This window comes from Cervus elaphus, chromosome 5 (assembly GCF_910594005.1).
Source record: "Cervus elaphus chromosome 5, mCerEla1.1, whole genome shotgun sequence".
NCBI classification, from domain to species: domain Eukaryota; kingdom Metazoa; phylum Chordata; class Mammalia; order Artiodactyla; family Cervidae; genus Cervus; species Cervus elaphus.
Window position 1 is genome coordinate 62,323,361 of NC_057819.1, and position 27,326 is coordinate 62,350,686.

Genomic DNA, 27,326 nt, shown 5'->3' on the forward strand with positions numbered 1-27,326 from the left:
TATATAAACATTCTTCAGGTATTGGTAGAAGTTTCTAAGAGTTTTAGGGAAAAGACTGGACTTTCTGACTGTCTGAACAGATGGGAGCAGGGGTACAGTGTTCCTTTTACATTAAAGGAATATTTTTTGCTTCTAAATTTTTTGTGCTCCTAAATTAATTGGAGGAATCAGTTTCAACTCATGATGTATTTCATCTTAATTTTTCTTTCCTAGGTCTTTCTGAAGGGGCTAGAAACAAAGACAAATCCAGCAGCAACCCTGGAATAGGAAATGGCAACCCACTCCAGTACTCTTGCCTGCAAAATCCCGTGGACAGAGGAGCCTGACAGGCTACAGCCGCAGAGTCGAACACGACTGAGTGATGAGCATGCTCCTGTAGCAACAAGCACAATGGACCAAACTATGTGTTTCACATACATTTTCATGTAAAAGGGCTCCCACTAGGGTTCCTTAAAGAAATAAATGATACTAAATAATAGAACTGGGCCAGAAAATGTGAGGGTTAAGACTAAAGCACCTTGTTATACCAGGGAGCGTGTAAGTTTGCATACTAAGATTGTATCAAAACAACGCAGGAACAACTTGAAGAAACTCCCCGTGATCAAAGCAGAAACAAGTGATCATCAATGAACATACTAACTGCAGTGGGTTGAAACATCAAACCACTTCAGTTTTGTGTACAAATTCATAAAGATATATATTTTTTAATTAGGTTTCACTAGAGGGTGTTGGGAACCAATTCATTGTTTTAAAAACTGGTATATAAAAAGAAATGTTTATCCTGCCTTTCCAATGTTATGTACCATTGAAAAACTTAGTAACAGATGAAGGGATGTCATCACTTAGAAAATGGTTCCAAATAATACATGAAATAAAAGTGATAGAATTTAAATACCATGATTGTGCAACGCCTACTGAACTAATGAGTTCTGGCATTAAATATGACAAAAGAAAAGTAAATTAGAGGGGCTTTCCTGCTGGTTCAGTGAAGAAGAATCTGCCTGCTAATGCAGGAGACATAGGTTCCATCCCTGGTCCAGGAAGGTCCCATATGCTGTGGGGCAACTAAGCCCAAGTCCTCCCTGTGCTCCAGAGCCTGGGAGCCACAGCGACTGAGCCACGTGCTTCAGCCACGGAGGCCCTTGTGCCCCAGAGCCCGTGCTGCACAAGAGACGCCACTGCAGTGAGAAGCCCACGACCCACAACGAAGAGCAGCCCCTACGCTCCGCAGCTAGAGAAGAGCCCACGCAGCAACGAAGACTCAGCACAGCCGAAATACATGAGCAAACAAAATGACAAAACAGCAAATTATATAGTACACGTCCTTTGACACAGGAGTGCAAAAGTTTCCTATGAAGCAGTTTTGCTAAAAAAAGCTAATCTGAATTCTATAAACCTCTGGAAGCAACTACCAATTTACAAGGAATATAGGAGACAAAGGAACCTGTAGATTATGACACACAGATGCGATAAGCAAAATCCACACTATGAGAAAATCTACAAGACAATATACTTCTTCAACTAAAAAATCAGCGGGGAAAAAAAAATGAAAGAGAACACCACAGAATAAATAAAGACTTAATTGCAATGTGTGGTTCTTGTTTGGATCCTGACTGGAATAAACAAACTAAATACAATTTTGAAAGCCTACTGGGTATTTGATGACATTAAGAAAGTATTGTTAATATTTTTAAGTTTGCTAATGGTATTTTGGTTGTACTCTGAAAAGTTTTTAAAAGTATATATTGACATATTTATGAATGGAATGATATGATGTCTGAAATTTGCTTCAAAGTAATATGGTAAAGGGGAGAGAAAATGAGAGTAGATAAAATAAGAGGAACTACAAGGTGATGATTACTGAATTACAGTGATTGATACATGAGAATGTACCTGTTTTGTCTACTTATTATTATTCTGTTTGGTCTACTTCTGTATATGTTTGGAATTCTCCATAATAAAAAGTTAAAAAGAAAAAAAGAGGCATATAACCTCATTTTTTAACCACAAAATGATTCAGGATATTCCATTTATTGATAATTTATGACAGAAAAGGAAAATTCTTAATGATACTTGAAGATATGAGAAATGTTTATATAATAACCATTGTGTATAATATAAGGTAATTATTACTTATTGATATGTGATAAATTAGGGGTAGTTTTTGTTTTTTTATTTATGTGTTTCACATTTTAAAATGTAATACAGTTAAAATTAATTTTTTAGAACTTGGAGGAAATGTCATGTATATTTTATTATTTAATTCATTTAATACATTTATTGAATGGCACGCTCTATACTTGGCAAGAGGGAAATAATGGTGAAAAATGACACAAGAAGAACCAAAACGATGAGGTAGAAGAACATGTGAAATGCAGGTCAATTTGGATGCTTTGACAGGGAGGAAGGGATCAGTAACAGTCTCTATAAGGTAGTGTTCCTGCAGGACGGAGAGGGTCAGCCATTCACAGAGCAGAGAGACGAATGTCCAAGGCAGAGGAAGCAAGGTGTGGAGATGAGAGAGAATCATTCCGTACTCAACGATAAGCCAAGAAAGGTTTAAGCACTGAATGTGTGGAATTCAAAATATTTAATTGCCATCAAGCTTAACATGCATATTAAATTTCTGTTTTAAATTTGAGAATAATGAAAATACATTTAAAAGATAAATATATTAAAGTTATAATATTAAAAAGTTTAAGTGTTGTGAAAATAATCAGATTTATTTTTATATGCAAAATAATATATAATATTTTATACCAGTATTTCAGATGAACTAAGAAATTACCTTGGACAAATCTCTGAAGTTACTTGGCAAAGTAAGATCCAGTTCTTCTGATTCATAATTAGTAATGACCCATGGAAACACAGGATACTGATTTAAGTCATTGTAAGTCCGTCCTGGAAGAGGGGAAAAAGGCATTCTTAATTTAGAATAATGAGATGATAAACATTCCAGAATATATCTTATTAAAAATAACAAGAACAACAATTTCTGAGTGCAAAACATTGTTCCCAGTGCTATCATTTATTCATTATTTCACTTAATTTTCACAATAATTTTGAAATTAGGATCACCCCATTTTACAAATAGAAAATTGAGGCACAAAGGTTTATGTAACTTGCCGCAAATCATGGAACTTGTAATGGTTGAACTATATTAAGTCTAGATACGCTGTACCCATGCTGATGTTCCTATAAATTCCACAAGTATTTTTTATTAATTGAAACCAAATAAGATAATCTTCACTAAGAATTTAAAAAACAATTTCCTATCACATAAGAGTTTTTCAAAACCTGAATCCTTTCTCTGCCATTAATTAACTAACCAATCAACCAATGAACTAATCAACCGAGTTCAAATGACTTAACCCCTGTGGGCATTCATTAGTCACCTGTAAAATGATGAGGCTATTCTAAATAACTCTGAAATTCCTGTGAAAGCTTTCAAATTCTATGCCCCTTTGAATATAATTCACAGCATCATCGAGGCTGCTTATTCAATTCCCAAATGATGCCACACACTCATCCATGCTTCTTCTAAATCAAAGACATTTAATGACACATTCAGGTCTATTAACAATATGAATAAGGCAAAGGATGAGATAGCCCATCCATGTAGACACAGCAGCTTTCTGAATATCACCACTGAGGGAGGCAGGCTCAGTAGGTGACATCACTGTTCAGAGTAAAATGCTGCCTCCACCATTTCACTAGTCTATAGCCGATATTTAGCTAGATTTAATGTGAACAAACCTCTATGGCTAACATACAAGGGAGACAAGTAATTAATATTGCTTGAATTCCTTTCTTACAGTGTATTCTATCCCCTTCTTTCTTTTCCAGTTCTCAAATATATACGAATGTCTTATCAATATACAGCTGAATATTACACTAGCTCTCCACACAGATTCTCGGTATCTAAGCCTTCCTCATGATTTGATGTTTTTAACATTTTATTTCATTCTATTCATCATGAGCTTGACGCCTATTAGAGTAACAGAGTTCTTCCTTGACTGAAGTGGAAACAGTCTTACAAAATATGAATAATAAGATAATTTTAATTCAGATGTAATTATCACACTTCATATTTCTGTCAGTTTTAATTTCTCCCAGAAAAAATAAACGAACTTAATAGCAAAAAGCAGCCTATTTTGATATCCCTTTTCTCCTGCATTTTTCTCTCCTTCTGATTGAGATCTTATCAACAGTAAACAATAAAATCCTTTGTTATCCTGTATGCTTAAATAATTAAGTTTATTGTACCTACAATAAAAGAGTACATACCTACTCACTGTCAACAGACTCTTGTTAAGTAAGTTAAATTCAATACATAATTACTGAATGCCCATGCTCAGTCGCTCAGTCGTGTCCAACTCTTTGCCACCCCATGGACTGTAGCCCACCAGGCTCCTCTGTCCACGGGGATTCTCCAGGCAAGGATATTGGAATGAGTTGCCATGCCCTCCACCAGGGGATCTTTCCAGCCCAGGGATCGAACCCAGGTCTCCCCCACTGCAGGCAGATTCTTTACCATCTGAGACACCAGGGAAGCCCAAGAATACTGGAGTGGGTAGCCTATCCCTTCTACAGGTTCCCAACCCAGGAATTGAACCGGGGTCTCCTGAATTGCAGGCAGATTCTTTACCATATGAGTCACCAGGAAAGTCCAATCTACACCTAAGGTTCTCATTTAATCTCCAACCATTCAGTCCTTATATTCAAACTTTTTTATTTTGAAAATGAACCCCTATAAAGTAACTTGTAAGTTCTGAGACACTAAAGCCTCAGGCATGACTTGTATTCACTGTGAATTCCCCCTCACCTCCCAACCACATTTGATACAGAGGCCAACACTTTTCCCTCTCCCTTTCCTGTCGTGTCTCAAGCCATCTGCTTCAACTTAGTTCTCCTACTAAGTCTACAATTTCTGGGATCACTGATCCTTTTCTCTTCTTTAACAACTTTCCTCTTGCTTTTTGTCCTGCTCCAGAGCAGTCCCCAGACCTTATCTCACTGCTTTCTGCATCATCTGTCTTGGTAATCTCATCTCTATCTCGTGGTGATTAGTCTCTATGCATCTCTCTATGCAGATGAAACCCAATGTCCTTTCTCTAAGTTCCAAATGTCCTCTATACTCCAGCATCTCTTTTTGATATATTGTATGCCTTGCTAGGACAGTAAAATCATCATCTTTCTCTAGATCAAATTTTTTCCTTCTTTTTCCTTTAATAGCGCCAAGGTTTCCCCCATGATTTAGAACAGAAGCCTGGAAGTCTTTTCTGACACTTTCTTCTCATTTACTCCAGCATTCAGTCTGCTGGATGGCAGATGGTGTGTACCTTGTAAATTCTTGTGTTATCTAATCCTTTTTTTTTTTTTTTTACCAGAATTGATGTATATTTAAGGTTTTGAATTATACAAAATGTGAATGACTTTATCTTTTGAAAGTTGTCTAGATTGACTTATTTCAGTTTTTACCAAGAAGAAGATATAACAATTATAAATATATATGTACCCAACATAGGAAAAACTGGAATTAATCCTTTGTTTTAATTCCTACTGTCACCTCTCTAACGCAAGCCTTCGTTACTTTTTATGTGTAACTGCCTCCTAACTTTTGCTCTCTACCTAGACTCTCTGCACCCCTCTTTATCCTTCATATTGATTCCAACTTTTCATACAGCTCTGATATTGCTCATTTGTTCAGAAACTTTGAAAAACTTCCCCGTGATTGACTGCTAATCCCTCAAATTGAGAGAAAATCTTTCATAATGAATGTCTCCACACAATCTTTTTAGTTTTCATTTTCATCAAACCTTTATGAATACATGTACACACACAACATACTAATAATCATTCTTTAGCTATATATCATTTCTTCTCATCTTTGTATGTTGCTTATGCTTTCAGCTTTACATAGAATGACTCCATTCATATGAATACTCAAATAATCTAATTAATAACTCATTATTTGAAATAAATCAACATATGGGCTTAAATTACCTGCTATTGTGTTGAGAAACATCAAGTACTCAAAGTTTGAAATCTCCCTGTGTTGCCATCGCTGCGTCATATTAGAAGCTTTAAAAAGTTGACGTGGACTAGCTAATGAGATACGCCTGCAAGAAAAAGAATTTGATGTGGAATCAATTTAAACTTAAGATTAGTTATTTCAATAATAAATCATGACTTCTGGGCTCATTCAAATTGATGTATTTATACTAATGAATGCTGGAGGTGTTTCAATCTACAATTAATGCTTAAACAAATGATGTGGATAAGTCACAGGTCTATTATCCATGTTCTATTCATTAAGGTAAGCTGTCATTACAAAACCATTATAATATCTAGCTCTATAAATTGATTAATAACAGTATGATTAATAATTTACTACTTTACTGGTATAAGAGCTATTATAGTTACTAAGAAATACATATAAAATTGTAGTCACATCTTTATCAGTTTTTATAGTCATCTCTTAAAAATAACATATTTGTACATTATTAATTTAAACATCACGTTTTTCATATCTATTGTAACAGAGGAAAGAGGATCCACTCTTCAGGTGTCTATTCATGGGTTGGGATAAAGGTAAGGGAAACTATTTTTTTATATACTCTAACAATATACAAAGTTTTCTATTTTCTTAATGTAATATAAATAAAAAAGGACATAACTGACCAATACTAAGTAGCAGTGGGAAATAGGTGGCAGGATTAAATACTACATTTGGAGCTCAGAATCTCAGAGAAGTATGCTGTCATAGTTCTTCCTACCACTAAGGACAAGATACCTATTTTTTTTCAAGCTTAATTTACAATGGTGTAATTTACATATCATAAAATTTATGCATGTAAGTGTACCATTCAACGTTTTAAAGTAAATTTCTAGAGTTGTGCAGTTATCACCACAATGTATTTTGGAACATTTTAATTACCACAGAAACTTGCCTTGTACCTATCTGGAACTATTGCTTAATTCTACCCCTAGCTCTAGGCAACTATCAATCTGCTTTGTATGAACTAACCTTCTCTGAACATTTCAGACAAATGGAATCAGACATCATGTAATCTTTTGCATTAGGCTTCTTTCAGTAACCATGTTTTTCAGATTCATCACTGTGGCAACATGTATAAGCAGTTCATTTCTTTTGATTGCTAAGTAGTATTCCATTGTATGAATATAGAATACACCACATTTTAAAAATTCATTCACCCACTGATGGACATTTAAATTATTTCACTTTTTAGTTATTATGAAAAATGCTACTAGGAACATTCACGTACATGTCTTTGATAAACATATGGTTGTATTTCTTTGGGGTAGATTACTAGGAGTGAAACTGCTGGGCTGTACGCTGACTTTAACTTTCTGAGAAACTGCCAAATGGTTTTCCATTATACATTTCAACAAACAATGCATGATGTTTGAATTTTTCCACATCTCTGCCAAAACTTACTATTGTATGTAATTTTGATTATAGCTATACTATAATCTGATAAGGTAAACTGATACCTTATAATTTTAATGTACACTGTTGAATTTCTTTTCATGTGCTACTTAGCCATTTATTTTCTTTGAGGAAATTACTATTCAGATCTTTTCTTCATTAACTGGGTGGCTTCTTTCATCCTATATTGTGTTGTAAAAGGTCTCTATACATTCTGCACACAGTTCCTTTATGAGATACATGATGTACAAAAATTTTCTCAGTCTGTGGCATATCTTTTCATATACTTAAGTGATGTATTTAAAGCACAAACATTTTAAATTTTGATTAAATCCATTTTCTAATTCTTATGAACAGTGTGTGGTAAATGTTGATGTTCATTTTCTTGCATGTGATTTTCCAATCATTATAGTAATATTTATTTAAAGATTACCCTTTCTTCATTGAATTGTGTTGGCAACTTTGTTAAAAAGCAACTGACCATAAATGCAAGGGTTTATTTTCTTTATTCTTAATGTAGTTTCATTAATTTATACGCCTATCATTGGATAAATAGCACACATTTTGATTATTGTGGTTTTACGGTAAGTTTTGAAATCAGATAGTTTTTCTAATTTTGTTCTTTTTCAAAATTGTCCTGGCAAATCTAGATCCATTGTATTTCAGCTGAATTCCTCCCAAAAAGTGTATTAAATTTTGAAAGGGATTGTACTAAATTTATAGATCTGGGGAGAATTGAGATCTTTGTACTAAACCTTCTGATTCATGAATATGGAATGTTTCCATTTATTGATGTTGTCTTCAATTTCTAATAGCCATTTGTTTTACACTTTTCATTGTAACAACTGTACATGTTTTGGTCATCAAGGAAAAAGACATTTCTAATCTGGATGCCTTTGATTTTTCCCTCCATCCCTTCCTTTCTTAGCATACAGGCTGAAATCCCCAATGTAATGTTAATAGAAGTGGTGAGAATGGAAGACATTCTAGCTTTCCTGACCTTAGGGGCAAAGCCTTCAGTCTTTACACATTAAGCACAGTGTAGTATGGGAAAGCATGGGAAAAGTATGGGACTTTTTGGTGGCTGCTACTTACCTGTTTATCCTGTATTCTATTAACTATGTGCATGATACTGATGATCAGATTTAAACCAATTTGAGTTCTTGGGATAAAACCCATATGGCTACTTCATAATCCTTTTTGTATATTGGTTTTGTATATATTTCTATATTGTATATATATACAATCCTTTTGTATATTGATTTGGTTTGGCAATATTTTATAAAGCATTTTTGTATATGTGCATTAGGGTTATTAGTCTATAGTTTTTTCTTGTGACGTCTTTGCCTGGCATTGATACTAGGGAAAAGATGGCCTCACAGAATGAGTTGGTAAGTGCTTCTTCCTGTTATCTTCTGAATGAGTTTGTGAAGGGATAGTATTTTTCTAATTTATCTATTTAATAAGATTCATCAGTTAGCCCATCTGGGCCTTGACTCTTTGGTAAGATTTTTGAATTCTAATCCAATGGATCTGTCACAGGTCTATTCAGAGTTTTAATTTCTTCTTGAGTAACTTTTGACAATTCTGACTGTCCAGGAACTTGTCCATCTCATCTCAATTGTCTTAATTTGTAAGCTGGTATTTCCTACTAATGTTTTTAATTTCTACATGGTCAGCAGTGCAGTCCCTTCTTTCATTTCTGACTTTGGTAATTCATGTTACCTCTTTTGTTCATAGTTAGGCAAAGTATGTCAATTTTATTGAGCTTTTCAAAGAATCAGCTTTGAAAAGTTCTAACCTGTTACATGTCCACAAATTCTCTGCTATTTTCTCTTAAAGAGAAGGAACTCCATACTCCTGCCAAGGAGCCTGGGCTGTATTTAATAACTCTCCTGAAACAAATAAGATGTAGCAGAAATGATGGCTTGTGACTATCAAGCGCAGGTCATAAGAAGACATTGGGGCTTCTACCTCCCTCTATCTAGGATCAATTGATCAAAGTCATGAACTCACTCAAAAGTAGCCTATGGCGAGGCAGACTTGGCACAGACCAGAGTCCTACTGCTTCGGGGCATGGGAGTGTATCAGCTTAGAAAGTCCTCTAGCACAGGATGACTACAGCTCCTACTGATATTTTGGCTATTATCTGTTGATTCTATATCAGTTGCATTTATAAGAAGATAGTAACTAAAAAACCTGAATAAACACTAATCAAAAATAGCCCAAATCAATACAAAATTAGGTATGTTAAAAGTAAACTGCAAGTTTCTACTGCTAATGCATTTCAATTAATATAAAAATACTGGGGTTAAGTCTCTTCCTAGTTCTTAAATTAGCTAACTGAATTGTATTGATGAAAATTAACAACTACTAAGAAATAAAACAGGTAATGAGTCTGCTTTTTAAATACAGACAACTGGCTAGCACATAGGAAAGAGAGATATAACCTGATACTCTTCCAATCCCCTGTACTGTGAGAGATTCTTTGGCATTTTAACATTCCTTTCAAATAGTTATTAAGTTACTTTGAACAATATAAATGCTAGTTATTAACTCCACATGTATATACAAAATTAATATTCGAACTCTGATTTACTGGAGGTGAAAGACACAAGTTTTAATTAAATATATTGTATGCAAAATCCTTAATGTATGGATTTGATATTGACATCAACAGAAAAAATTAAAACAAATATAATAAAGCAAAGTCTAATCATTTTCATCAAAATGATAAAAAGTTTAATGATTTATTATACATATTAAGTGATGGTACATTTGAAAATGGGTACAAAATAAGCACTTCTGTAACTTAGGTATTTTAAACATGCAGAGCCTGTTTTTCACTGATCTTTGCTGGGTAAAACATAAAATAACATCTACCAAATTTAAGTGTACGGTTTAATAACTTTAGAATGTACCTGTTTCTGTAACCAATCAACACAGAAACACTCCAAAAAGCTAAGTCCTTTGTCCTAGTTCCTGGCTCCTGGTAACCAATGATCTGCTTTCTGTCACTATGTGGTTTTGTTTTTACAATAATTTCATATAGATAGAATCATATAATTTCACATTTTTCTCAATCATCTCATGTAAGTAGAATCATAGCCCATGATGGCCATGATGTACGTAGCACACAGTGCTTAATGTTGTTTCCTCAGCATAATGCCTTTGAGATTCACCTGTGGTGCTGCACGTATCAATGGTCAATTCCTTTTTATTTCTTTTTAAATTTGCTTTATATCTTTTAATTAGATAATAAAAGTAGCACATCTGCATTTTTATGAATTGGAAAAATAAAGATTTTGGAAGTAGATAAGTCGAAACCTTAAATTCTATAATGTTGAGATAATGGCTGATACTTTTTCTTTAATTGAAGTGTAGTTAACTTACAATATTGGGTTAGTTTCAGGCATACAGCAATGTGATTCAGTTATACATATGTAAATATTTTCCATATTATTTTCCACTATATGTTAGTATAAGATATTGAACACAGCTATCTGTGATGCACAATAAATCTGTTGTTTATTTTACATATAGTAGTGTGAATCTGTCACTCTCACGCTCCAAATTTATCCCCCTTCACCTTTCTGTTTTGGTAACCAAAAGTTTGCTTTTTATGTTTTTGAGTCTGTGTTGCTGTTTTGTAAATAACTTTTGTATACCATCTCATTGCATGGATGTACTACAATCTACTGATCCATTTACAGTTGATGGACTAGAAATGTTTCAACTGGGGACTACATGAATAACACTGCTATTAATGTTTGCTTACAAGTGAATGTGTGTAGACTGTGTAAAAGTCATCCTTTTTAGGTGTACAACGCAATGAGTTTTGCCAAACACATACACTCGGGTAACATCACAATAGTCCAGACGGGAAATATTTCCATGTTATCAAAGAGTTCCCTCACACTCTTTTGTAACTAATAGCCCCTTTTCAATTTCAGTCTCTTGAAACCATTGATCTGATTTTTGTCCAAGGAGTTTTATTTTTCCAAAATGTCACATAAGTGGAATCGCACTGTACACACTGTATACAGTACACAATCACACTATACAAACAGTCTGCTTCTTTCACCTAGCACCATACTTTTTACTGTAAACTTCTTTATTTTGTATTGGGATGCAGCTGACTAACAATTTATGACAGTTTCAGGTGGACAACAAAGGGACCCAGCCATACACATCAGGGTATCCATTCTCCCCCGAACTCCCCTTCCCTCAGGGCTGCCCCACGACGTCGCCACATTCCATGAGCTGTACACAGGGCTCTGCCGGTTACCCACTTTGCACATACCAGTGTGTACATGTCCACGCGAAACTTGGGATCTGTTCCAGACCCCCGTCCTGCCCCTCGGAACCGTAAGTTCATTCTCTAAGTCTGTGAATCTTTCTGCTTTGTCAGTAAGTTCATTTATATCATCTCTTTTTAGATTCCACACACAGGGGATGTCGGGCCTCCCTGATGCTCAGTTGGCAAAGAATCTGTCTGAAATGCAGGAGACCCTGGTTCGATTCCTGGGTGAGGAAGATCCACTAGAAAAGGGATAGGCTACCCATTCCAGTATTCTTGGGCTTCCCTGGTGGATCAGCTGGTAAAGAATCTGCCCGCAACGTGAGAGACCTGGGTTTGATCCCTGGGTTTGGAAGAACCCCTGGAGAAGGGAAAGGCTACCCACTCCAGTTTTCTGGCCTAGGGAATTCCATGTACTATAGAGTCCAAGGGGGTGAGAAGACTTGGACAAGTCTGAGCAACTTTCACTTTCATGTTATAGGAGTTGTTACAGAATAAATTTCTCCTTCCTGTCTGACTTACTCAGTATGACACTCTCTAGGTCCATGCATGGTGCTGAAAATGGCATTATTTCACTCTTTTCAATGGCTGAATAATACTCCATTGTACACAGGTACCACATCTTCTTTACCACACCTCTGCCAATGTATATTCAGGTTGCTTCCATGAACACTTTTGCAATGAACACTGGGGTGCATGTACACTTTCATATCATGTTTTTCTCTAGAGATATGCCCAGGAGTAGGAATGCAGGGCCATATGATAGCTCTATATTTAGGTTTTTAAGGAACCTCCATACTGTTCTCTATAGAAGCTGTGCCACTTTACATTCCCACCAACAGTATAGGAGTGTTCCCATCTCTCCACCTCCTCTCCGACATGTACTGTTTGGGGACTTTTTGAAGATGGCCATTCTGACCAGTGTGACGTGAGACCTCATTATACCTTTGATTTCCATTTTTCTAATAGCCATGATGAACATCTTTTCGTGTACCTCTTGGCCACCTGTGTGTCTTCTCTGGAGAAATGTCTCTTTAGGTCTTCTATCAATTTTTTGATTAGGTGGTTTCTTCTGATACCATCATACTTTTAAAATTCTTTCACATGATTCTGTGTATTGGAGATTGTTCCTCTTTATTGCTGAACATTATATCCTGTTGTATGGATGAACATACTATAATTCGTTCATTCACTAGCAGATGACCATGTTGGCTAGTCCCAATTCTTTTTGTCATAGCTGTATCAACATTTGTGAATAGGGCACTGCATGAATACACATATTTTAATTGCTCTACGGTAAATGCCTTTGAGTGACACTACAGGAGGCAGGTCCCACATGGGATCTTTTGAAGGAGGTCCACATTACCTTCATTACTTCCATCATAGTTTGGTCCATTATATCTACTACTGTGGGCAGGAATCCCTTAGAAGAAATAGAGTAGCCATCATGGTCAACAAAAGAGTCTGAAATGCAGCACTTGGATGCAATCTCAAAAACGACAGAATGATCTCTGTTCGTTTCCAAGGCAAACCATTCAATATCAAAGTAATCCAAGCCTATGCCCCAACCAGTAATGCTGAAGAAGCTGAAGTTGAAGGGTTCTATGAATATCTACAGGACCTTTTAGAACTAACACTCAAAAAGATGTCCTTTTCATCATAGGGGACTGCAATGCAAAAGTAGGAAGTCAAGAAACACCTGGAGTAACAGGCAAATTTGGCCTTGGAGTACAGAATGAAGCAGGGCAAAGGCTAATAGACCTTTGAAAAGAGAAAAACTGGTCATAGCAAACACCCTCTTCTAACAACACAAGAGAAGACTCTACACATAGACATCACCAGATGGTCAACACAAAACTCAGATTGATTATATTCACTGCAGCCGAAGATGGAGAAACTCTATGCAGTCACCAAAAACAAGACCAGGAGCTGACTGTGGCTCAGATAATGAACTCCTTATTGCCAAATTCAGACTTAAACTGAAGAAAGTAGGGAAAACCACTAGACCAGTCAGGTATGACCTAAATCAAATCCCTTATGACTACACAGTAGAAGTGAGAAATAGATTTAAGGGACTAGATCTAATAGACAGAGAGCCTGATGAACTATGGATGGAGGTTCATGACATTGTACAGGAGACCATCCCCAAGGAAAAGAAATGCAAAAAGGCAAAATGGTTGTCTGAGGAGGCCTTACAGATAGCTGTTAAAAGAAGAGAAGCGAAAAGCAAAGGAGAAAAGGAAAGATATCCCCATTTGAATGCAGAGTTCCAAAGAATAGCCAGGAGAGATAAGAAAGCCTTCCTCAGCGATCAATGCAAAGAAATAGAGGAAAACAACAGAATGGGAAAGACTAGAGATCTCTTCAAGAAAATTAGAGATACCAAGGGAACATTTCAGGCAAAGATGGGTTCGATAAAGGACAGAAATGGTATGGACCTAACAGAAGCAGAAGATATTAAGAAGAGGTGGCAAGAAAACACAGAAGAACTGTACAAAAAGAGTGTCATGACCCAGATAATCATGATGGTGTGATCACTCACCTAGAGCCAGACATCCTGGAATGTGAAGTCAAGTGGGCCTTAGAAAGCACTACGAACAAAGCTAGTGGATGTGATGGAATTCCAGCTGAACTATTTCAAATCCTGAAAGATGATGCTGGGAAAGTGCTGCACTCATTAAGCCAGCAAATTTAGAAAGTTCAGCAGTGGCCACAGGACTGGAAAAGGTCAGTTTTCATTCCAATCCCTAAGAAAGGCAATGCCAAAGAATGCTCAAACTACCGCACAATTGCACTCACCTCACACGCTAGTAAAGTAATGCTCAAAATTCTCCAAGCCAGGCTTCAGCAATACGTGAACTGAAAACTTCCAGATGTTCAAGCTGGTTTTAGAAAAGGCCGAGGAACCAGAGATCAAATTGCCAACATCTGCTGGATCATTGAAAAAGCAAGGGAGTTCCAGAAAAACATCTATTTCTGCTTTATTGACTACGCAAAAGCCTTCGACTGTGTGGATCACAATAAACTGTAGAAAATTCTGAAAGAGATGGGAATACCAGACCACCTGACCTGCCTCTTGAGAAACCTGTATGCAGGTCAGGAAGCAACAGTTAGAACTGGACATGGAACAACAGACTGGTTCCAAATAGGGAAAGGAGTTCATTAAGGCTGTATATGGTCACTGTGCTTATTTAACTTATATGCAGAGTACATCATGAGAAACGCTGGGCTGGAAGTAGCACAAGCTGGAATCAAGATTGCTGGGAGAAATATCAATAACCTCAGATATGCAGATGACACCACCCTTATGGCAGAGAGTGAAGAGGAACTAAAAAGCCTCTTGATGAAAGTGAAAGAGGAGAGTGAAAAACGTGGCTTAAACTTAACATTCAGAAAACTAAGATCACGGCATCTGGTCCCATCACCTCATGGCAAATAGATGGGGAGACAGTGGAAACAGGGTCAGGCTTCATTTTTTTGGGCTCCAAAATCACTGCAGATTGTGACTGAACCCTTGAAATTAAAAGACGCTTACTCCTTGGAAGGAAAGTGATGACCAACCTAGACAGCATATTAAAAAGCAGAGATATTACTTTGCCAACAAAGGTCCATCTGGTCAAGGCTATGGTTTTTCCAGTGGTCATGTATGGATGTGAGAGTTGGACTGTGAAGAAAGCTGAGTGCCGAAAAATTGATGCTTTTGAATTGTGGTATTGGAGAAGACTCTTGAGAGTACCTTGGACTGCAAGGAGATCCAACCAGTCCATCCTAAAGGAGATCAGTCCTGGGTGTTCATTGGAAGGACTGATGCTGGAGCTGAAACTCCAATACTTTGGCCACCTAATGTGAAAAGCTGACTTACTTGAAAAGACCCTGATGCTGGGAGGGATTGGGGGCAGGAGGAGAAGGGGACCACAGAGGATGAGATGGCTGGATGGCATCACCGACACGATGGACATGAGTTTGAGCGAACTCCAGGAGTTGGTGATGGACAGGGAGACCTGGCGTGCTGCAATTCATGGGGTCGCAAAGAGTCAGACATGACTGAGCGACTGAACTGACTGACTGAAATAGCAGGGAGGGAACACAACTCCACCCATCAACAGAAAATAGGATTAAAGATTTATTGAGAATGGCCCCACCCATTAGAACAAGTCCCAGTTTCCCGCCAGTCAGTCTCTTCCACCAGAAAGCTTCCATAAGCCTCTTATCTTTCTCCAGAAGAGCAAAGACAGACTGGAAACCACAACCAAAGAAAACTAACCAATCTAATCACATGGACCACAGCCTTTTCTAACTCAATGAAACTATGAGCCATGCCCTGTAGGGCCACCCAAGACTGACGGGTCATGGTGGAGAGTTATGACAAAATGTGGTCCACTGGAGAAGGGAATGGCAAACCACTTCAGTATTCTTAGCTTGACAACATCATGAACAGTATGAAAAGGCAAAAAGATAACGCTGAAAGATGAACTCCCCAGGTTGGTAGGTGCCCCATATGCTACTGGAGATCATTGGAGAAATAACTGCAGAAAGAATGAAGAGACAGAGCAAAAGCAAAAACACCACCCAGTTGTGGATGTGATTAGTGATGCAGGCAAGGTCCAATGCTGTAGAGAGCAATATTGCATAGGAAACTGGAATGTTGGGTCCAAAAATCAAGGCAAATTGGAAGTGGTCAAACAGGAGACGGCAAGAGTGAATGTCAACATTCTAGGAATCAGCAAACTAAAATGGACCAGAATGGGTGAATTTGACTCAGATGACCATTATATCTACTACTGTGGGCAGGATTCCTTTAGAAGAGATGGAGTAGCCATCATAGTCAACGGAGTCTGAAATGCAGTACTTGGACGCAATCTCAAAAACGACAGAATTATCTCTGTTCATTTCCAAGGCAAACCATTCAATATCACAGTAATCCAAGCCTATGCCCCAACCAGTTATGCTGAAGAAGCTGAAGTTGAACGGTTCTATGAAGACCGACAAGACCTTTTAGAACTAACACCCCAAAAAGATGTCCTTTTCATCATAGGGGACTGCAATGCAAAAGTAGGAAGTCAAGAAACACCTGGAGTAACAGGCAAATAAGGCCTTGGAGTACAGAATGAAGCAGGGCAAAGGCTAATAGACCTTTGAAAAGAGAAAAACTGGTCATAGCAAACAACCTCTTCCAACAACACAACAGAAGACTCTACACATGGACATCACCAAACAGTCAACAACAATATCAGACTGATTATATTCTTTACAGTCAAAGATGGAGAAGCTCTACACAGTCAGCAAAAACAAGACTTGGAGCTAACTGTGTCTCAGATAATGAACTCCTGATTGCCGATATTAGACTTAAACAGAAGAAAGCGAGGAAAACCACTAGACCATTCAGATATTACCTAATTCAAATCCCTTATGATTATAAACTGAAAGATTTAAGGGACTATATCTGATAGACAGAGTGCCTGATGAACTATGGATGGAGGTTCATGACATTGTACAGGAGACAGGGATCAAGATCATCCCCAATACAAAGAAATGCAAAAAAGAAAAATGGATATCTGAGGAGGCCTTACAAATAGCTGTGAAAAGAACAGACTCAACAAGCAAGGGGAAAAGGAAAGATATACCCTTTTGAATGTGGAGTTCCAAAGAATAGCAAGGAGAGATAAGAAAGCCTTCCTAAGTGATCACTGCAAAGAAATAGAGAACAACAACAGAAAGGGAAAGACTAGAGATCTCTTCAAGAAAATGAAAGATACCAAGGGAAGATTTCATGCAAAGATGGGCTCAATAAAGGACAGAAATGGTATGGACCTAACAGAAGCAGAAGATATTAAGAAGAGGTGGCAAGAATACACAGAAGAACTATACAAAAGAGATCTTCATGACCCAGATGGTGTTATCACTTACCTAGCACCAGACATCCTGGAATGAGAAGTCAAGTGGGCCTCAGGAAGCATCACTACGAACACAGCTAGTGGAGGTGATGGAATTCCACTTGAGCTATTTCATCTAATTAGCTATGTCATCTAATCCTAAAAGATGATTCTGTGAAAGTGCTCTACTCAATATGCCAGCAAATTTGGAAAACTCAGCAGTGGCGTCAGGACTGGAAAAGGTCAGTTTTCATTCCAATCCCTAAGAAAGGCAATGCCAAAGAATGCTCAAACTACTGCACAGTTGCACTCATCTCACATGCTAGTAAGGTAATGCTCAAAGTTCTCCAAGCCAGGCTTCAATAATACACGAACCATGAACTTTCAGTTGTTCAGCTGGTTTTAGAAAAGGCAGAGGAACCAGAGATCAAATTGCCAACATCCGTTGGATCATCAGAAAGGCAAAAGATTTCCAGAAAAAAACATCTATTTTTGCTTTATTGACCATGTCAAAGCCTTTGACTGTGTGGATCACAACAAACTGTGGAAAATTCTGAAAGAGATGGGAATACCAGACCACCTGACCTGCCTCTTGAGAAATATGTATGCTGGTAAGGAAGCAAGAGTTAGAACTGGACATGGAACAACAGACTGGTTCAAATAGGAAAAGGAGTACGTCAAGGCTGTGTATTGTCACCCTACTTATTTAACTTAGATGCAGAGTACATCATGAGAAACGCTGGGCTGGAAGAAGCACAAGCTGGAATCAAGATTGCTGGGAGAAATATCAATAACCTCAGATATGCAGATGACACCAACTTTATGGAAGAAAGTGAAGAAGAACTAAAGAGTCTCTTGATGAATGTGAAAGAGGAGAGCGAAAAAGTTGGCTTAAAGCTCAACATTCAGAAACCTAGGATCATGGCATCCGGTCCTATCACTTAATGGCAAATAGATGGAGAAACAGTGGAAACAGTGGTTGACTTTATTTTGGGAGCTCCAAAATCACTGCAGATGGTGACTGGAGTCATGAAATTAAAAGACACTTGCTCCTTGAAAGGAAAGTTATGACATACCTAGACAGCATGTCAAAAAGCAGAGACATTATTTTGCCAACAAAGATCTGTCTAGTCAAGGCTATGGTTTTTCCAGTAGTCATGTATGGATGTGGAGAAGGCAATCGCACCCCACTCCAGTACTCTTGCCTGGAAAATCCCACGGCCAGAAGAGCCTGGTAGGCTTAGGCTGCAATCCATAGGGTCGCTAAGAGTCAGACACGACTGAGCACCTTCACTTTCACTTTTCACTTTCATGCATTGGAGAAGGAAATGGCAACCCACTCCAGTGTTCTTGCCTGGAGAACTCCAGGGACGGGGGAGTCTGGTGGGCTGCTGTCTATGGGGTCGTTCAGAGTTGGACACGACCAAAGTTGCTTAGCAGCAGCAGCATGTATGTATGTGAGAGTTGGACTATAAAGAAAGCTGAGCACCGAAGAATTGATGCTTTTGAACTGTGGTGTTGGAGAAGACTCTTGAGAGTCCCTTGGACTACAAGGAGATCCAATTAGTCCATTCTAAAGGAGATCAGTCCTGAGTGTTCATTGGAAGGACTGATGTTGAAGCTGAAACTCCAATACTTTGGCCACCTCATGTGAAGAGCTGACTCATCTGATAAGACCCTGATGCTGGGAAAGATTGAAGGTGGGAGGAAAAGTGGACGACAGAGTATGAGATGGTTGGAAGGCATTACCAACTCAATAGAGATGAGTTTGAGTAAACTCCAGGAGTTGGTGATGAAGAGGGAGCTCTGGCATGCTGCAGTCCATGGGCTCGCAAAGAGTTGGACACAACTGAGCAACTGAAGTGAACTGAACCAGGAAGTGTAACAGTATGGTTAATTTTATATGAAACTGCAAAACTGCTTACTTTCCCTTCAATATGTGAAGTTCCAGTTACTTTGCATTCTTATTAGTTCTTGTTATTATCATTTTTTAAGATGTCATTCTAATAGGTGTGCCATGGGATCTCACTGTGGTTTTAAAATGATATCATCATTTCCTTGATGACTAATGATGTTTGGTATCTTTTCATGTGCTTGATATTTATATCTGTTCTTTGCTGAAGTATCTGCTCAAATCTTTTATTTTTTTCAAACAGTCTGCTTGTCTTATAATTATATGGAAGAGTTTCTTATAAATCCTTTATCACATATAAGTTGTACCAATATTTCAACCCAGTCTATAACATACCCTTTCATTTTCTTGAGTATCTTAAAATCAAATGTTCTTAATTTGAAAGGCCAATAAGTGGTTTCTCAAAATCTTATTTAAAAAGTCTCTGCCTAACACAAGGTCACAAAGATTTCTCTCCTATGTTTTCTTTAAGAAGTTATACTTCAGCACTTATGCTTAGGTTATGTTCAGTTCAGTTCAGTCGCTCAGTCGTGTCCGACTCTTTGCGACCCCATGAATTGCAGCACACCAGGTCTCCCTGTCCATCACCAACTCCTGGAGTTCGCTCAAACTCATGTCCATTGAGTCGGTGATGCCATCCAGCCATCTCATCCTCTGTCGTCCCCTTCTCCTCCTGCCCCCAATTCCTCCTAGCATCAGGGTCTTTTCCAATGAGTCAACTCTTCGCATGAGGTGGCCAAAGTATTGGAGTTTCAGCTCCAGCATCAGTCCTTCCAATGAACACCCAGGACTGATCTCCTTTAGGATGGACTGGTTGGATCTCCTTGCAGTCCAAGGGACTCAAGAATCTTCTCTAATACCACAATTCAAAAGCATCAATTTTTCAGCGCTCAGCTTTCTTCACAGTCCAACTCTCACATCCATACATGACCACTGGAAAAACCATAGCCTTGACCAGATGGACCTTTGTTGGCAAAGTAATGTCTCTGCTTTTTAATATGCTGTCTAGATTGGTCATCACTTTCCTTCCAAGGAGGAAGCGTCTTTTAATTTCATGGCTGCAGTCACCATCTGCAGTGATTTTGGAGTCCAAAAAAATGAAGCCTGACCCTGTTTCCACTGTCTCCCCATCTATTTGCCATGAAGTGATGGGACCAGATGCCATGATCTTAGTTTTATGAATGTTGAGCTTTAAGACAACTTTTTCACTTTCCTGTTTCACTTTCATCAAAAGGCTTTTTAGTTCCTCTTCACTTTCTGCCATAAGGGTGGTGTCATCTGCATATCTGAGGTTATTGATATTTCTCCCGGCAATCTTGATTCCAGCTTGTGCTTCTTCCAGCCCAACGTTTCTCATGATGTACTCTGCATATAAGTTACATAAGCACGGTGACAATATACAGCCTTGACGTACTCCTTTTCCTATTCGGAACCAGTCTGTTGGTCCATGTCATACTTGAGTTAATTTGAGCTAACATATGTTACATTTTTGGTTAATATGTTACATTTTGAGATAATGGGTGAGGTGGGGTTTTTTTTGGGGTGGTTGTCTTTTTGTTTCCCTTTTTTTTGTTGAAGAAACTATCTTCTCTCATCAATATATCTTGATACCTTTGTTGAAAATCAAATTGCTCATTTATGGATGGGCCTAATTCTGGACACTATTATATTTCATTGCTCTATAAGTCTATTTTATAAAAATACCAAACTCTACTAGTGAATGTAATTTTATATTAAATCTTGAAATCAGGTAAAGCCCTCCAATTTTTTCTATTTCAAAATTGTCTTAGCAATTCTAGATATTTGCATTTCCACTTAAATTTTAGAATCAGCTTGTCAATTTCTCCAAAACAGTCTTCTAGAATTTTGGATAGGCTTCCTTTGAACCTACAGATCTGTTTGGAGAAAACTAACATCTCACTTACATTGAGTCTTCCAATTCATGAACATGGTATAGTACAACTTTCCACTTTTAGGTTTCTTTCATTTTCTAAACTGTGTTTGTAGTTTTCAGTGAACAATCCTTAACATATTTGCAAATATACCCATAGTTATTTAATTTTTATATTATTTAAACCGTACTTTAATTTCAGTTTCCAATTGTTAATTGCTATATAAGAACAAAATTATGTATGATGCAAAACAGGTAAATTTGTTTATGAGTTCTAAGAGCTTTTTTCCTTTTTTGAAAATTTTTGCAGTTTCCTCAGTAATTTCACATTAAGTATACATACTAATAAAGACAGTTTCACTTCTTCCTTTTCAATCAAGATGGTCTTTAATTTCCTTTCTGGAAAAGCTTTTTTGTGGATTTGGAATTCAGGTAATGCTGGCTTTACAGGATTACTTGGTAAACTTATCCTTCTTTTCTATTATCTGAAGAGTTTTCCAAGAAATTGTGTCACATCATTAAACATTTGATAGAATTTGCCAGTGAAACCATTTGAGCTAGGTATTTTCTCTGTTAGAAGGTTTTAAGCTACAAATTCAATTTCCTCTGTAGAGTTATTAAAGCTATTCACTTTCATTAATGAGATTTTACAGTTTGTATCTTTCATGGAATCTGCCGATTCATCTACGTTGTCTAAATTTGTTCACAATATGTCCTTATTTTTTAAATATCTATAGGATCTGTAGTGATATTCCTTCTCTAATTCTGATATTGGCATTTTTTGTCCTTTGTCATAAGCCTTATATAGATATTTATTACGCTTATTAATCTTTTCAGAGATTCAGTTTTTCATTGCATTGATTTTTCTTTATTGTTTTTGTTTTCCTTTTCACTGATGTTCTAGTTTTATTGCTTTCTTTTTTCAGATTAGTTTCATTTACATTTGTTCCTCTTTTTTGAGCTTCTTCGGACAGAAGTTCAGTTGATTCAAAATGATAAAATAACAATTACCATTTACAATGAAGCATAAAACAGAAGGTCATGCATTTCAAAACAAATTAGAAAAATATTATTACAGATTATTTTCCATATTTGTTTCATATAAAACAGTACCTGGTTTGAGGCAATCCAAAACTGGTTCCAATGCCAACACGAGGTAGATAGTTAACCACTTTCTTTACTGTTGCAGGGTCTGGGAAGTTGAACATTATAGCAACTAGGAAAAATAATTTTTAAAAGTCAGAATGAAATATGAGTGCCTTTCTGAAAAACTGATTTCTTGGTCCAGGAAAATGCTTACTCTTAGTTCAGGTATCTACTCAATAGAAGTTTTATAGTATTAGTTTTATCATAGTATATATGAAGTTTAAGCATTAATATGCCAGAGATGATATTTATTTTACTCATAGAATGTTCCTTCCCTAAATACTGTCAGGACTAATAATTATTGTTGCATTAATGTGACACAAAGTTGAGATTTTATCTAGCTACAATTCTGAATTTACAAAGTTGAATTTTGGCAAGTTAAAAATATGCCTGTAAATTTCTATAAAAAATTTAAGATTATATACTTAACAATCTAATATACTTAACCTATAGCTACTAAATTGTCAGTTGTATTTACTTCTAATCAGCAACAGCTTAAAAATATTCTCTTGTAATTTATGCAAATTCTTGTATTTTCTTGTAGCTTATAAATATTATATAAACATATAATACAGTGCTTATATGTTTATGCTTCGTATGTTCACATAATCCAGAACAATGTGTGACCTGAAGAAAATTTTTTCCTCCAAGGTCAATAATCAAATGTTTTTTAATCATTTCTATTTGAATAATTACATTCTTTGAGAACATCATATGTAACTGTACATATCATCATAACTGTGCATCATATATATCAATACACTCGGTATATAAATGTTAATTTATGACAGTGATGTACAAAACTTAATCCCTAAAAAGTATGACAATAACAAAATCATAAAATCATGGCAGAGAATTTAGAAGATAGTAATTTGGTCAGTCTTGAAATTTTAATCATATTAACTTTTGTATCAGAACCATAAATAATCTACAAATATTCATCTAGAAGATGATCCTTTTTTTCTACCTAACCTGAAAAAATACTATGGGCCAAAAATTTTTATCAATGTCAGTGTAATTTTAAACACTGACATTACAATATTTTTAGGTAAATAAGTATATGATCATGCACTAAACACCTAAAATATATTTAGAACTATCAGATAAATATCCAACATAACTTTTGCATAAGCCTTTCTTACATATCCACTATTACATTGACTACAGGAGTGGAAAAAAAGGAAAAACTCAGATTATGGCAGGTGATCAAGGTCATAAGGAAAAGGCAGTAGAAAAACACACAAAGATACAAAGCAAAGATGCTTAAGAAATTTTAAAGAAGGAAAGTAAATAAGATGAGCAAGTAATAAATATTTTGAGGTGAAAACCCCTTTGGGACAGCAAGAATGTAGACTGAAGTGTAAAACATTCACTCGATTATTTGCCTGAAAGAATAATGTTTACATTAGAAAAAGTGGTAAGTGTGTAGAAGAAGACCAGATATGGAAGGAAAAAACATCTTTTCCTAAAGAAATCTGTATTCTCTAAAGACATATGATTTCATTAAAAAAAGAAAGTATGCATGGAATATACATTATGTGCAGATTTTTAAATGAAAACTTGTAGATTATAGAAAGGGAAAATATGAAAATTTAAAAATCTACTTAAATAAAATGAGCATGTACAATAAATCACAAGATTTTACATATTCTCACTTGTAAGCCTCCACTCATACCCCACAATGCTTTCCCTTCAAGTTCACCTTGTCCCTCCTTCTAATCTTAATGAATTTCACCAAGTTCAATTCTAAACCCACAAATTGAATTTTAGTTCTTTCAAGAATGAGGTAATACAGAGCAACCAGGACAGTTCAGTACCATCTTCTGATGGTCCTTTATAAATGGCAATAGATTAGACAAAAAAATTAAATAAACATATGAATTATTTGATTACCCTCTCCCCTCTTGAAACGCAGCCACCTCCCAGAAGGAGTTTAAGCATCAGAGCCCTGCTGAGGACACCAAAACTCTGCAACTGATTTAAAGGGTACTTATCCCCCATGTTTATAAAGTCCTGTACTAATTTGTGATTTGGCCAGAAAAATAAGAAACTGCAGATAATTCTAAGAACAACCAAAGGGGTATAAACTATGAAGAGGCACGTGGTTCAAAAAAGAGGTCTGTAATGCAGAGAGTAGGCTACACAATCCTATCCAAATGGAAACAATACGGAAAGGAAACAATATGGTATGTTCAAAATGAAATCTTAAGGAGATGGACGTTAGCTCTGTAACAACATACATCTGCAACATCATCTTACCTCTGTTTGCCATAAAGATCTCCAGGGCTGTATTTTGCAAAAGATAACGACGAGAAAAGATCGATCGTATCTCTGAGAACAGCCATTTCCCATGCAGCCCTTCTGTATATGCCAGGATCTAGTGAAGAAAAAGAGAATCCCGAGTAAGTACAATAGAATCTTTTTTTCTTTCCCCCAATTAAAATACAGAAGTCCTTATTAAGAAAAATAATTTCTAAGAAATGAATAAACAGTTACTGAAATAATTCGGAGGGTGACTAAAAACTAGATTGCAATTCATGAAAAAGATGTTTAAGTGAAACAGCAGAACAAAACTGTAACACATCTATTTTTTACATATATTTGGGGGCTTTTTAAGGCAATGATGTCAACTATTGCTTTTCAGAAAATACATATAGCACTACTGATTGATTTTTGAGTCATATTATAGAAATAAAGTATTACACAAAGTTTAAAAAGAAGACTTCAAAAGAATGTCCTACATGCTTATAGATCACATATAAAATTCAGTTTCATATAATATATCCAGAAATACTTTTTAGATACTTTAAAATTACAAATTTAAGTTCATAACTTCAAAAAATCACGGTTATAAGGTCACTGTTAAGGCAACAGTCACTCATTCATAAAGCACAAAGACCGACTGTATAAGAGGTTAAGCATCATTTTGTCAGCGAAGCTAAACACAAACCTGCGAATGAACTCAGCATAATCTCTCCATGGAGTAGGTGGTTGTCTGAGTAACTTGTTACAAATTCTTGTCATCCCATGTGACAGACGCAATGGCTTAGAATGCTTTGCAAACTCAAAGTAATCCTGTCTTTAGTACTAAGCCACTTTGTTGCTTTGTTATTCAAGCTTTGTTTTTTAAAAGTTCATTTCAAAAGCTTAATTATGAAGGTGTTAAAGGCAGATTTGGAATTTCTCCACACTAGTACTTAGTACTTCACAGAATATTAATAAATAAAATGAGATGGATGTGCTATCAAATACTGATGAAATTCGTGAAAGCAAATTAAGTTAAACAACTAAGATAAATCTCTCAAAAGTAACCACCATTAAAAAATACAAATAAAGTGACATTTGTATATGATATTGCATTGTACAGACAAAAATGGGATAAGTAAAGAGGAAAAATAATGAATGTTAAGAATTTATCCTACATAAATGCTGTCCACTTTATATTTACATTTTCTAGATCTTAATTATAAAAAATCTATAATCCTTAATGCAAAATACAGGGTTTTTGTTGTTGTTGTTTTAAAAGACAGCAACATTAGTTAATTCACTAAATACGTATTTAGATTTTTCTACAGAAAATATTCTATTTCAGGTACCACAGCATCTAGAAATGAAAGAATGGGTACAACTCCTGGGCCTAGTGTTTTCTGAAAAACCAAACAACAACTCAAAATTCCAAACAATGAATAACACTTTCAGTTTTAAAACAGGTGAGAGAGAAAATCCTTCAAACTCTTTCATAGAATCAATACCTATGTAAGTAAGATCAAGAGAGACTAACAGAAAAGAGAGGACAAAATATTGATACGACTCAAGATTTTCTTAAACCAACTGCCACTTGTACCCCTTTCTCTCACCATAACCAGTAGGTCCTAGGCTCCAGAGTGTGCAGTGGCCTTCTGACTGGTCTCTCTCCTTCTAATCTTACCTGGAGAATCTACTACAACCAGAGGAGTCAGAGAAAATAGCTTTTTAAATATAAATCAGATCCTATCTCTTGTATACTTAATACCACCCAGTGGCTCCGCAATACATGCATTATAAACTCTGAGTGCTGCCCAGCCACTATAGTCGTGTCCAACCCTGTGCAACCCCAGGGACTGCAGCCCGCCAGGCTCCTCTGTCCATGGGATTCTCCCGGCAAGAATACTGGAGTGGGCTGCCATTCCCGTCTGCAGGGGATCTTCCCAACCCCGGGATTGAACCTGCATCTCTTACATCTCCTGCACCGGCAGGCAGGTTCTCTCCTGCTAGCAGCACCTGGGAAGCCCAATCAACGCTGAAGTTCTTCATAACTGTTTATAAAGCCTTATATCTGGGATTGTCTGATGAGCCCAACTCAGTCTTCATCAGGGCCTTTATATGTGCTTTCTCCTCTGCTCAGACTGGTCTCCCAGATCTTCACATGGCTGGCTCATCCTCACATTCAGATATCCGCCCAAATGTCACCTCGGTAGAGAAGCCACAGGATCTAACCCCACTTCTGCCACTATCACCTCATCCCATCCCAAACTCATCAGACTTCCTTCATAACACTTATTTATTACCACCAGAAATTACATTATTTCCTCGCTTCTCTTTTGCCTCTCTTCAGCACGAGAATACTAGAATCTAAGTTCTACTGGAACAAAGGTTTTGAATGTACTCTATTTTCATCTTCTATGACAAAGTCTTACACAAGGAGACAGTTTTGAATGGTTAAACACCTGAACAAACGGCAACCAAAACCCCACATATGATCCACATTAATT

General features: G+C 36.7%; 1 protein-coding gene across 4 annotated transcripts in view; it reads right to left on the reverse strand.

Moving 5' to 3' along the window:
- Positions 1–27,326, reverse strand: part of LRBA (LPS responsive beige-like anchor protein) — a 723,276-nt gene that overhangs the window by 201,789 nt on the left and 494,161 nt on the right. For all 4 annotated transcript variants that reach the window (XM_043902582.1, XM_043902581.1, XM_043902579.1 and 1 more), the window contains exons 41-44: positions 24,835–24,952; positions 22,543–22,645; positions 6,007–6,122; positions 2,789–2,901 (exon numbers count right to left, since the gene is read on the reverse strand). In XM_043902582.1, coding sequence (XP_043758517.1) covers positions 2,789–2,901; positions 6,007–6,122; positions 22,543–22,645; positions 24,835–24,952 — 450 coding nt within the window. The remainder of the gene's footprint in view (positions 1–2,788; positions 2,902–6,006; positions 6,123–22,542; positions 22,646–24,834; positions 24,953–27,326) is intronic.